Source organism: Natator depressus, chromosome 4 (assembly GCF_965152275.1).
Source record: "Natator depressus isolate rNatDep1 chromosome 4, rNatDep2.hap1, whole genome shotgun sequence".
Lineage (NCBI taxonomy): Eukaryota > Metazoa > Chordata > Testudines > Cheloniidae > Natator > Natator depressus.
This window is the reverse complement of record NC_134237.1, coordinates 29,332,209-29,346,525: the sequence shown is the minus strand read 5'-3', so window position 1 is coordinate 29,346,525 and position 14,317 is coordinate 29,332,209. Positions and strand designations below refer to the sequence as shown.

The 14,317-nt window shown below is 42.8% G+C and overlaps 1 protein-coding gene across 2 annotated transcripts in view; it reads left to right on the top strand.

Moving 5' to 3' along the window:
- MANBA (mannosidase beta) overlaps positions 1-14,317 on the top strand; it is a 78,108-nt gene that overhangs the window by 42,483 nt on the left and 21,308 nt on the right. For both annotated transcript variants that reach the window (XM_074950685.1, XM_074950684.1), the window contains 2 exons: positions 7,780-7,866; positions 8,686-8,853. In XM_074950685.1, the coding sequence (XP_074806786.1) occupies positions 7,780-7,866; positions 8,686-8,853 (255 nt within the window). The remainder of the gene's footprint in view (positions 1-7,779; positions 7,867-8,685; positions 8,854-14,317) is intronic.

The window sequence follows — 14,317 nt, the reverse complement described above, 5'->3', positions numbered from 1 at the left end:
GATTTCTGGTTATTCACCTTGAAACAATATAGGGGCCTCATTTTCATAGGACAGGTGCTCTGAAAATCAGGGTCCTTTAAGGTCTCACAAGTTGAGTACCCAAAAGTTAAAAACTTAGCCTGTTAAGGTTCGAGTTTCCTTTTGCATATACATGTCTGCACAGGTGCACTCTAACGTCTCGACCTTAACATTAAATTTATCTTGCATGTTGTTCTTTAGTTTCTCTGGTTTGGTTTGTTTGTTTGTTTAAAGAAAACTGGAGAGGAAAAAAAAGAGGGGAAGGTCATAGGCCATGGGCAGTAAGTGTCTGCTTATAGGTACAGTTATCCTACCTTAGGCCATGTACAGAATATTACTGCTGTTGTTGTGCACCAGAAATGTGTATAACAGCACAGCTGCAAAGTTAACAACTGTCACCTTGCCCATTAGCAGGAATTGAATTTAAGACCTCCAGAGCTGAAAGCATGAACCGCATGAGCATGAGCCTGTGGTGAAGGATGCTCAGAGCTGTCACAAAACTCCCCAAACAACCAAACCAAACACCTAACCAAACACCTAACCAAAACAAAGTACTGCAATGCTTGTGCAATTCTTTCTCCAGAAGAGAAGATAAGAACTACACATGACAGACGTTAGTCATGTTGATTGATGAACTGCTGGAAGACGCTCAGATACTACAGTGATGAGTGCCGTATAAGAACCTGTATCAAATAGAATCCTCTGTGGACTGGGTACAAAGGATGACTTGTCACATGCATGAAACAGTGGGCTACACAAACACACAATTTTAAATATTTATAACCTTTCCCCCCTCAAATGTGGCTTACTTTGGCTTTTTTTCTTCCGCGTGGAGATTGTGGGACCTTTTCCTCATTCTGATTACTTACTCATGTGAGAGTAGCACTGCTGAAACCTGTGGGAGTACATGAATAAGTTCTCAACAGCGTGAGCACGGCCTGCACAATCAGAATTAACTACCCTGCTTATAGTTCCAGCTATTTTTGAATAATCCCATCAACAATTAAGGTAGTTGCGCTTTCTCTTCTGTAAAAAAAAAAAAAAAAATCCTCTTAATCTCAAAACAGCTGAAGAGATTTAATTCAGACTTTCCAAAAACTTTCAACTTTGGCCTGAGACCAAGCATGGAAAATTTCAGCCCAAAAGGAATATTTTGGGGAAAGCTGTAAGTCAGTTTAAACGTGACTGTAGTGGGAACACCTGGTGCAAACACTACGGTGAAACTAGGTACATAGCTCCAACTTACAAGACTGTAAATACACATCAGTGGTTTTTGATGAAGCCGAGTATGTGAGTGAAGCTTGAGTTGTGTTTGTTATTAGAATCTTGAGAAGTGTGCCTACATCTACCATTCAGCATAACACACGGGAAAATGGAACACTACGATTTTCGCAAGAGAAACATTACATTAGCATTGTATATGACAGGGTCTTCTTCCCTCTGTTTGTGTATATGTCCATGCGTAAACATTCTCTCTGAGATTTGCCTGTACAAGAGAGAAAATTCTTAGATATTCCTTACACTGAGTCCAAATTATTGGAACCTGGTGCCTAAAACTGGGCGCCTAAATCTATTTTGGTCACCTAAACAAGGGCCCTGATTTTCAGTGCTTCTGAGCACCTACAGTTCTCTTTGATTTGTAGGTACTCTAACCTAAATAGGCCATTTAGCTCAGTGCCCAGACAGAACTCACTGGCCTTATTTAGTAACCTAAATATTGATGTAAGTACCTAAAATTAGGTCATCATTCTGAAAAAATTGAACGTTGATTTTAAAGAGAGGCTTCTATGAAAATCAACCAAGAAATTTTTTAATATTGATGAATATGAATCTTCTACTTAACTTACCTCTCTTGCTATCTTATAAAGAGTTGGAAAATTATTCAAAGTCAAGTCATGTAATGGGATAATATCTCAAGGAAAAAGGAAGTAACAATTCACTGGAGCTAGTATGCTAAATACCATCTTAGATACTTTTGAGACATGCCTTTATAAAGGGTGTTTGTCTCTACACAATCTCCGATGGAGCCTGCACAGGTTTGTATTTTTTTTATAAGGCATGATTGTGCACTGATTTTTGCACTTTTTTCCGTTGTAAAGCTTCCGTGATTTTGCATTTATTAATGGATTTTTTAAAAATTGTTTTCAGATCTTTTAGGAAAGACCCACTGAATCATTCACGGAAGGGCATCCTCTCACTGCTGGAAGGGCTTAGCTGCCTCTCCTCTTTCTGCCTGGCATCTTGTCTGGAAAGGTGAGACCCCATGTAGGGAGCAAGGCTTTTCCAGCAGCGATGTTTCTGTGACAACATTCTTCAGTAGGTCTTTCCCTTAGCAACGTGAAAATGAAAATACAGGATCTATTAGGAATCTCAAAATCATGGAAACTTTAAAAGGAAAACAGGTTGAAATGGATATCTTACTCATTGGACCGAAATATGTTCAGTTTTTTTGGAATTCCTTTTTTTGAGACATGAATGAAACAGCTTATTTGGATCAGGAGACTATGAAATTACAGGTGATTAATTCAATCAATGTGTAATTGATATTGGTTCATTTTCATTTTTGCTGTTAATCATTAAAATGATGTTAAAATAGTTTAGGGAGTTTCTTATTTTTTTTTAAGTTGTCATGGAGATATCTGCAAGATGTAAACATCAAGGAGGGAGAGAAATTGTCTGGGGTAGCCCAAGAAGGTAGAATTCATTGAATTAAAAATAAGCAAAGAAAAACTTATTTTGAATATCAGGAAAACATTTCTGATTATGGTATCTGTGGAATAGATTGTCAAGAAAAAGTAGTGAGTTTTTCATAGATTCATAGATATTTAGGTCAGAAGGGACCATTATGATCATCTAGTCTGACCTCCTGCACAACACAGGCCACAGAATTTCACCCACCACTCCTACAAAAAAAAACCTCACACCTATATCTGTGCTATTGAAGTCCTCAAATCGTAGTTTAAAGACTTCAAGGAGCAGAGAATCCTCCAGCAAGTGACCCGTGCCCCATGCTACAGAGGAAGGCGAAAAACCTCCAGGGCCTTCCAATCTGCCCTGGAGGAAAATTCCTTCCCGACCCCAAATATGGTGATCAGCTAAACCCTGAGCATATGGGCAAGATTCATCAGCCAGATACTACAGAAAATTCTTTCCCGGGTAACTCGGATCTTACCCCATCTAATAACCCATCACAGGCCATTGGGCCTATTTACCATGAATATTTAATTACCAAAACCATGTTATCCCAACATACCATCTCCTCCATAAACTTATCGAGTTTAATCTTAAAGCAAGATAGATCTTTTGCCCCCACTGCTTCCCTCGGAAGGCTATTCCAAAACTTCACTCCTCTGATGGTTAGAAACCTTTGTCTAATTTCTAATCTAAATTTCCTAGTGGCCAGTTTATATCCATTTGTTCTTGTGTCCACATTGGTACTGAGTTTAAATAATTCCTCCCCCTCTCTGGTATTTATCCCTCTGATATATTTATAGAGAGCAATCCTATCTCCCCTCAACCTTCTTTTAGTTAGGCTAAACAAGCCAAGCTCCCTGAGTCTCCTTTCATAAGACAAGTTTTCCATTCCTCGGATCATCCTAGTAGCCCTTCTCTGTACCTGTTCCAGTTTGAATTCATCCTTCTTAAACATGGGAGACCAGAACTGCACACAGTATTCCAGGTGAGGTCTCACCAGTGCCTTGTATAACGGTACTAAAACCTCCTTATCCCTACTGGAAATACCTCTCCTGATGCATCCCAAGACCACATTAGCTTTTTTCACAGCCATTCACATTGGCAGCTCATAGTCATCCTATGATCAACCAATACTCCAAGGTCCTTTTCCTCCTCCGTTACTTCTAATTGATGCGTCCCTAGCTTATAACTAAAATTCTTGTTATTAATCCCTAAATGCATGACCTTACACTTCTCACTATTAAATTTCATCCTATTCCTATTACTCCAGTTTACAAGGTCATCCAGATCCTCCTGTAGGGTATCCCTGTCCTTCTCTAAATTAGCAATACCTCCCAGCTTTGTATCATCTGCAAACTTTATTAGCACACTCCCACTTTTTGTGCCCAGGTCAGTAATAAAAAGATTAAATAAGATTGGTCCCAAAACTGATCCTTGAGGAACTCCACTGGTAACCTCCCTCCAGCTTGACAGTTCACCTTTCAGTAGGACCCGTTGTAGTCTCCCCTTTAACCAATTCCCTATCCACCTTTGAATTTTCCTATTGATGCCCATCTTATCCAATTTAACTAATAATTCCCCATGTGGCACGGTATCAAACACCTTACTAAAATCTAGGTAAATTAGATCCACTGTGTTTCCTTTGTCTAAAAAATCTGTTACTTTCTCAAAGAAGGAGATTAGGTTGGTTTGGCACGATCTACCTTTTGTAAAACCATGTTGTATTTTGTCCCATTTACCATTGACTTCAATGTCCTTAACTACCTTCTCCTTCAAAATTTTTTCCAAGACCTTGCATACTACAGATGTCAAACTAACAGGCCTATAATTACTCAGATCACTTTTTTTCCCTTTCTTAAAAATAGGAACTATGTTAGCAATTCTCCAATCATACGGTACAACCCCTGAGTTTACAGATTCATTAAAAATTCTTGCTAATGGGCTTGCAATTTCTTGTGCCAATTCTTTTAATATTCTTGGATGAAGATTATCTGGGCCCCCCGATTTAGTCCCATTAAGCTGTTTGAGTTTCGCTTCTACCTCAAATATGGTAATGCCTACCTCCATATCCTCATTCCCATTTGTCATGCTACCATTATCCCTAAGATCCTCTTTAGTCTTATTAAAGACTGAGGCAAAGTATTTGTTTAGATATTGGGCCATGCCTAGATTATCCTTGACCTCCACTCCATCCTCAGTTTTTAGCGGTCCCACTTCTTCTTTCTTTGTTTTCTTCCTATTTATATGACTATAGAACCTTTTACTATTGGTTTTAATTCCCTTTGCAAGGTCCAACTCTACTTGACTTTTAGCCTGTCTCACTTTATCCCTACATGTTCTGACCTCAATAAGGTAGCTTTCCTTGCTGATCCCTCCCTTCTTCCACTCCCTATATGCTTTCTGCTTTTTCTTAATTACCTCTCTAAGATGCTTGCTCATCCAGCTTGGTCTACAACTCCTGCCTATGAATTTTTTCCCCTTTCTTGGGATGCAGGCTTCCGATAGCTTCTGCAGCTTTGATTTAAAATAATCCCAGGCCTCCTCTACCTTTAGATCCATAAATTCTTCAGTCCAATCCACTTCCCTAACTAATTTTCTTAATTTTTGAAAGTCAGCCCTTTTAAAATCAAAAACCCTAGCTGCAGATTTATTTTTATTAATCCTTCCGTTCAGTTTGAACTGAATTAGCTCATGATCACTTGAGCCAAGATTATCCCCTACAACCATTTCTTCTATGAGGTCCTCATTACTCACCAAGACCAAATCTAAAATGGCATCCCCTCTAGTCGGTTCAGCAACTACTTGCTGAAGGAATCCATCAGCTATCGCATCTAGGAAAATCTGAGCCCTATTATTATTACTAGCACTCGTCCTCCAGTCTATATCTGGGAAGTTAAAGTCTCCCATGATCACACAGTTTCCATTAGTATTTACTTTATTAAAAACATTAAAAAGGGCTCTATCCATATCCAAATTAGATCCTGACCTATAGCACACCCCAAGCACTATCCCAGGGGAGGCTCTAATAGTTTTCTTCCCCAATTTAATTTTTGCCCAGACAGACTCAGTCATATCCATTTCATCGCTTCTTATTTCTTTACATTCTATCTCATCATCGATATACAGTGCTACTCCACCACCTTTACCTTTTATTTCGGTCTTTCCTAAACAGCACATACCCTTCAATACCTGTAGCCCAGTCATGACTACTATTCCACCAGGTTTCTGTTATACCTATAATATCTGGTTTCACTTCCTGCACCAGTAGCTCTAGTTCCTCCATTTTGTTACCTAGGCTCCTCGCATTAGTGTACAAACATCTTAAGTTTTGCTGTTTGGCCTCACTCACATTCTGTACCCTACTAGGCACGGTTATTTTACTACCAGTATAACCTATTAGACTTGTATCTACACTGCCCTTCCTCCTACCTACGGCTGTATCCACTCTTACTTCATTTTCTTTCCACTCAATGCTAAATTCTGGCGTGGAGATTACCTGGACATCTCCCAACCATCTCCCCCAAATTCCTAGTTTAAAGCTCTCTTAATCAGTTGTGCCAGCCTCCATCCTAGAAGTCTATTTCCTTCCCTACTCAGATGAAGTCCATCCCGAGAGAACTGTCCTCTATCCATGAACGCCTCCCAGTGGCCATACATCCCAAAGCCCTCCTTATAGCACCACTGCCTAAGCCATCTATTGATAGTCATAATCTTGTCACACCTTTGTTGCCCTTCTCTAGGAACAGGCAGAATCCCACTAAAGATCACCTGAGCCTCAATTTCCTTAAGTGTCCTCCCCAGCCTAACATAGTCTCCCTTAATACTTTCCAGCGAGAATCTAGCCGTATCATTTGTTCCCACATGAAGGATAATTAGGGGATTCTTTCCCGCTCCCTTTAGAATCCTTTTCAACCTCAGGTCTACATCCTGTATCTTAGCACCTGGAAGACAGCACACCCTCCTATTTTCTGGATCAGCTCTGGTTACAGGCCTATCTATTCTTCTCAGTAAAGAGTCCCCAATCACATAGACCTGCCTTTTCCTAGTGACGGTGCTATTCTCCAGTCTATCCCCTGTTCCCTCTGGCTGCAAGTTCTTTCCATTCCCATTCTCCCTTGTAATCCTTTTTAACCCATCCTGTATCCTCCTGGGGCTCATATTTGGTGTAATCTCCATTAACTCTTCCCCTTTTCCTATAGGACTAGTTGAGTCAGTTGAAACTGGACTGGACTGGACTGGACAGAACATTACAAAATATATTGTATGGAATAATCTTGCACTGGTTGTAAGGGAATATAGATAGATTAGGTGACATAAAGGCTTTTCTCAACATTTTGTCATTGACCTTAGAGGTTTCTTGCAAGATATATCTATTTATCCAGGCTTTCTCTGAAGAGATACATTGAGTTATGGGAGGGTCTGGGTTTTTCCCCCACTCTGATGGATGGGAGATATCACTTCTTTTCTCTCAGTGTTAATTTAAGTTGATCTTGTGTTTTATGTGTTGTGTTGGGAAGCATGGCTGGAGTGTTACAGTAGCTGTACTTTAAATCATAACAAAATTAAATAAACTCATCAGTGTAATGACTTTCTTCTGCTAATAGCTAATGGGGATTTGTTGCTCTACTCATGGGTGTATGCAAAACACACTGTAAAAGCCATAAGAACTTCATTCACTTATGGACAGAGTCTTCCACCTTCACTCATATTGAGTAAAATATGGCTTCCAAGTATTCTTATTGAAAGCAGTGGAGCTACTTGCAAACCATGAGTAAGGTGGAAGAATCTAGCTCATAATGATGAAGAAATGGCTTAAAACATTAAAATCGAGGAAATCAACTCTGGGGGTGTATGTGCACGTGAAAGTTGAGCTCATCTGGGATGTATCTGTTTTGGTGACACCTCCAGTATTCATGTACAGTGAGTAAGTTAAAAATTTCTACCTCATTTGCTGTTTAAGACAAATAATTCCATCTGAACTGAAGTCCATGTGAACTGAAAATCATTTATTAAGTGTAGAAAAATATTTGCTGACAGGCTTTGTATTTCCTTTTTCTTACTCTGTAGATTTGGCAGGATTTTATGTTTGCATGTGCCCTTTACCCAACTGACCAGAACTACTTAGAATCAGTAAGAGCAGAAGTTACTCATCAGGTATGTTGTTCAATAGTGTCAAGGACCCGTATTTCAGTATGCTTGTATTGACTAACTGTTTCGTTTCTCTTGTTCATTGTCTGACATGAGTTTCTTTAAAGACTGCAGTCTATTGTGCACTCAAGTAACAAACACACACACAAGCAAGAAAACGGAGTGAGCCTGTAGAAAAGCAAGGCAGAACATGGTGGGCAGAGGAATGTAGAGGTCATCCTAGGGGTAGCATGAGTTCCCCCTGTCCTGTCTTCCCACTCTACATCTCACCTCTACTTGTACATGTTTTAGGAGAAGAGAAGATTATATATTTTGCTGGCCTGGGCTGTTTATCATTTCATTATTAATTTTTTTAAATCTATTTTTCTGGCCAGGCAGGGAAGTTGTTTTTTTGCGGGTTGAAAAAAGTGTTGTGTTATATGCCTTGTGGAAAAGTAAAGATGAAAACACTAAATATTTTGTTCTTTTATAGTCTACCAAAAATGTGAATTTCCAGTAGTTTCAAAGATGTACAAATTTAGGACTTGGTTTTGCAAACTCATGAGTAATTTTATTCATGTGAGTATTCCCATTGAAGTCTGTGTGATTCTCATGGAGTAAAGTTACTGACATGTCAATTTGCATCATTGGTTCCTTATTCCCTTGGCTGCAATAGTACTGTATCCTTTGGAATCTTTCATATTTCTTGTCATTGAAATCACTTCAGCAAGTGTAGAAACCAGCCAGTATTGTTTGAACTCTGTGCAACTTGCATAAACTTTACAAGATATCCAGTTAAAGGGAAGTAATTGAATTTTAATTTAGAAACTGTGACTTCTATTTCAGGTAAAGAGATTAAAATCTCACCCATGCATCATTTTATGGAGTGGAAACAATGAAAATGAGGCAGCAATTGCAGGCAACTGGTTCTCCATACCACATGCTGAGATGAAAGTTTATTTCAAAGACTATGTGACACTTTATGTGAAGAACATCCGAGAAATTGTTCTTGCTGTAAGTGAAATTTTCAGGGGCATAGCACCCGCCCCCAAATTGTCTTGCAAAAGGTTTTAAACTCTGCAATTTGGGCCAAATTTCCTTGAGTTGTTTAAGGGAACAGATTTACAGTAGCAATGTGGACATGCTGACAACAATACGTAAAAACCATGGTGAAGGCTGCTGTGATTGTGTTTTACAGATTCTCATTGCAGTTTTTGCAGCTTTTCTCCTTGTTCTGGAAGTTTTAGAGCTTTGCTTGATGTCATACAGTGGTACCTGCTTGTAATGAAGTTATTTACAGTGAAATTCTGCTTAGAATTGAGTGGATTGAAAATCACAAATTGCTGGACTTTCACTTCTTGTGGGTTATGTAAGGACACAGAATGCAAAAATGAGACCTGTCATTTGCCACCAGTGCCCACTGATGCAGCTCCACTGACTGTGGTAGGAACATAAAGCAGGTTTAGAGGACATGCTGGTAAAAAGGCCTGCAGGCCATGTACAGTCTTTCTGGCACCAGTAGAGTTACATGTGATACAAGACTTGCCTAAAATTCTCAGTGTGGATGCAACAGTAATGAAACTCACTCCATTTTAATCAGGTTCCACTGCAGTAATTCCAGATTAAATGCTGCATTCCAAAGGGATGCTCAAATCCTTCTTTACCTTTGTTTTGGCTGATCAGAGGATGAGAGAGAAGACTGATGAAAAAGAAAACATGTTAAAGGGAAAAGGATGAGTAAGAATTCCTCTCTCCCAGTCTGGCTGCAGCAACTCTCAGTAGGAGATGGAGTCAAGCTGGTTTACCTATTCCCTTCTTGGAATGAAGGCATGGCCTTCCAGAGAGGTCCCCTCAGCATCTGGCAGTGTCTCCTACAATTGAAGGGGTAGGAGGGAACCTGCCACCACTTGTGGTGAAGAGCTCTCTCTCTTCTTGCAATGAAACGCCACTGTTTTTGACTTCAGAGAGAGAGTAGACTGAAAGTTGCCTCTGTGACACCAATAAAGAATAAGCTGCTCTACATGGCATTTCATTCCTGAATAGCTATGCAGAGAGTAATGCCTGAACCACAGATGAATGCTTTGATCTCTCTAGAAAATACAGAGTATGCAGTACAGAGATATGCAAAGTGAAACTGACATTCTGCCAGTTAAAACATTTCTCTTCTACCACGAAATATTAATTTTCTACCCTGCAGTAGCTACCCCCTTATCCCTGTTGCTTCATGGCTCACAGGCTACTTTAGAATACGATGATGTTGGACTAAGCTGGTTTTACTGGCTATGCTGAAATTACAGTAGATGCATACCACGATGAATTTACGTGCATCAACCCAGGCAATCAAAGTGTAATCTAAAAACAATATAGATGTTGTCATTAGTGATTGCATGCTACTGGCTTTAAGGAGCTTGTAGGGCCATTCTAGTCCTGGAAATTTAAGGGTACAGGAAAACCATGAGGGGGAAACTGATAAAAGGGGAAGCTTTGAGAGAAACTGCTCAATAAGGGTGAAGCGACTGATAAACCAAAATGGTTGATGTAATATACTCGACAAATTTCTGCATTAAAGCTTAAATCTAACAAGTTCGTATTGACAACATTGCTAATATATTAACACAACTATGTTTTACAATTACTGTCAATATTAATCTAAATTGTAATATGGACTCAAGAACAACATAGTCCTGATTAGTGTCTTAGCCAAAAATAATTCTTTGCTCAAAATGGATTCATTTGTTGTTTGTTAATAACAATAACATAGAGTACTGAGACACTTCACAAAATATGTGATAGATGTGTCACTGCCCTGGAGAACTTATACAATCTAACTCTAACAAATGTGATTTGTCTTGTAATTAAAATTTCTATCTACTGTAAATGCTATTATTATTTTAGTATCAACACATTTAACAGGAATACAAAGGTATGTATTTTAGTTATCATTTTGGGCATAATTCTCCAGTAAGCTACACATGGAGAAATACACACACCATTGTGTACCTGCATTTGTAGGTGGTTCTTTGAGTGCTTGTTCATGTCAATTCCAAACAGGTGTGTGCGCACGCATGCACAGCATCCAGCAGATTTTTCTCATAGCAGCATCCGTCGGGTTGGCCTGGGCGCCCCCTGCAGTCGCACCTTAATGGCGCTCAATACAGAGCCTTGCCGACCCATCACCCCCTCAGTTCCTTCTTACCGCCAGTGACAGTTAACTGGAATGTCCCATAGCTCTTGCTTTATCAAGCACCTCTATCTGTGTCATTTGTTTATAGTTCTTCTGTAGTTAATAGTTGTTTAGAGTTTGTTGGGGGTTCTCCCTCCGACTCCCCGGAGCTGTGGTATGCCATTGTCCCCGGGGTTCAAAAAGTGTGAGGTCTGCGCCAAGCGCATATCAAAAAATGACCCCTGAGTTCCACCCCAGAACTTTGAAAGAGAGAGAACAGCAGCTCAGAGTTCTGCTTATGGAGGCAGCTCTTTGCCCCATTCAGACCTGGGATCTGGGATCCTGCACCCAGCACCTCCTCCTGGCATCATTATCCTGGGAACAGGTGCTAAGGAAGGACTCTTCGCGAGATGCTTGGCACCGTCATGGCTCTTCTCATGTCCATTTGGTGGGTAGGCACCGGTCTCAATTGCCGGTGCCTCAGAAGAAAAAGAAGCCGGAGGCAGCTCAGGACTTATTGTGCCTCACGGTGCCATTCTCACCTCCAAAGAGGGATGAACCGCCGGCACAGACAGCACCGGCCCACCCCACAGTACAGTCAAGAGGGAAGCCGGCCATGCTGGCTTGCCTTCTACACAGCACCCCCCGTGCCAGGAGCTCTGGAATGAGAGCCCAGTCATTCCTCTAGTTCTCAACACTCTGCGCCTTGCAGCCCAGCTCCTCTGTGGTCTTCATTTTCAAAAACCTCGGAGTCGGAGTCCGACTCCTATCGCTCTGGCAGAAGTAGGAGCAGGAGATCCAGGTCGCGTCAGGGGAGACGAGCTTACCTGGCACTGTGGCCTCCACAGTGGCAAAACCTGACGCAGTGGCCCTTCTGGATGCCCTGGGCCTTCCATCAAAGCCAGGGACGAAGCCAGGGATCGCACTCAGCAGCAACATCGGTAGCTTCTGCTACCTTCGTACCACCGTGGCCAGCTACTGAGGTGCCGCCACCGCTTACATCGACACCGTCGGCTGTGGAACCGTCGCCAGACTCATTGGTACCGGCACCGACATCTGCACCAGCACCAACAGCAATGCCGACAGCGCCACCTACAGCCCTGGCATAGGTGTCTTCTGTCCCAGCACCAAGGGGCACAGCACCGTCCGGGTCACCACCAGCCCGGGATCCCGAGGACTCACGGGACCCCTTGGGCCCTGATGGGAGGGAACAGCTGCCCTTTACAAGGGCTTCTTCCTCTTTCTTGCTAGATGAGGCGCTGGCAGGCACCACTATAGCTCCAGGCTTGAAGGACAGCAGGGTGTTGCAACAATTGCTGCGGTGAGTTGCCCAGGGCCTGGGTATTCAGGCAGAGGAGGTAGTGGAGGACGCGGATCCCACGGTGGATATCCTCCCGCCCTCTGGACCTGCACGCATTGCTCTGCCTCTTATCAAGACCATATTGGACACGATCAAAACTTCATTGCCACCCACAGCTAAGTGCAATGAAAGGTGGTACTTTGTGACATCTAAGGGCTATGAGCATCTGTACTCACATCCACCGCCTGATTCCCTTGTCGTGGATGCTGCCAACCAGTGTGAGCGGCAAAGTTACCAGGGACCCTCCCCTAAGAACAGGGAGGTGAAAAGACTCAACCTTTTCGGAGAAAGGTCTATTCTATGGGCGGGCTGCAGCTCCGCATTTCAAATCAGCAGCTACTGGATAATACATGTGGGGCAATGGCAAAATTTGCAGAGCTGCTGCTGTAAGATTCCCATGCTGAGTTCTCGGCCTTGGTTGAGGAGGGTAAGCTCATTTCCCGAGCTTTCCTGCAGGCTGTGCTGGACAGAGCTGATGTGCCCATGAGGGCTGATGGCTACATGTGTGGCCATGAGAAGGGGCTCCTGGCTTCAGGTCTCTGGTCTCCCGTACGAGGTCCAGCAGACCATACAGGACCTTCCCTTTGAGGGTGTGACTCTGTTTTCCGGAAGGATGGATAAAAGGCTTCATAGCCTAAAGGACTCGAGCCACCCTCAAGTTGTTGGGCCTTCACACCCGTGCCACGCAGCGGTTCTACCAACAACAGAACAACTCGCTCCTATCGCTAGGGGCAGTGGAAGAGGTTCCTCAGAAGCAGAAGGGCGTTCCCGGTATTTCCCATCCTAGACCTGTGGGAGCTCAATAACTTCATGAAGAAACTCAAGTTCCGCATGGTCTCTTTGGCCTCCATCATCCCATCATTTGATCCAGGGGACTGGTACGCCACCCTTGACTTGAAGAACACATACTTTCACATAGCAATCACACTGCCCCATCTCAGGTTTGTGGTGAGCAAAAACCACTAGCAGTTCACAGTCCTCCCGTTTGGCCTGTCAGCGGCACCTCGAGTGTTTACCAAGTGCATGGCAATTGTGGCCGCATTCCTGCGCAGGTGGCAGGTACAGGTGTTCCCATACTTCGATGACTGGCTCATCAAGGGCCACTCCAAGACTCAAGTGGAGGCACAAGTCGACTTCATAAGAGCGACGTTCAACAAACTGGGCCTCCTTCTGAACAAGGGGAAATCAACGCTTTCCCTGATTTAGCAGATAGAGTTTATAGGGGCAATACTGGACTCGACTTAAGCCAGGGCATACCTCCCAGAAGTGAAGTTCCAGGCCCTGGGTGACATCATTTGAGGTCTCAGGTATTTCCCCATCACCACAGCTAGGAATTGCCTGAAACTTCTAACACACATCGCTGTTTGTACCTATGTGGTGCAGCATGCCAGACTCAGACTTCAACCTCTTCAGTCATGGCTAGTGTCGGTGTATCGGCCAGGCCGGGACAGCTTGGACAGGATTGTGACCCTGCCTCACCAGGTCCTCAACTCCTTCCTGTGGTGATTCGATCCACAGGTACTATGTGCAGGGGTCCCCTTCACCAGCCCTCAGCCATCTCTCTCTCTAGCGACGGATGCACTGGGCTGGGGAGCACATCTGGGAGTCCTCAGGACTCAAGGCCTCTGGTCTTGGGCAGAGCTCACTCTCCACATCAATGTCAGAGAGCTGAGACTTTCCGAACCTACTTATCAGGGAAATGTGTATCAGTAATGAAAGACAACACCACGGTGATATTCTATATCAACAAACAGGGGTGCATGCTCCACTCCCCTGTGCCAGGAAGCCCTCATGTGGGACTTCTACGTAGAGCCTTCAATACACCTTCAAGCATTGTACCTCCCCAGGATATTGAACGAGTTGGTGGACTATCTCAGCAGGTCATTCCATGGGCACAAGGGATCCTTACGCCCAGACATTGCGAACTCAATCTTCCAACAGTGGGGATTTCCCCA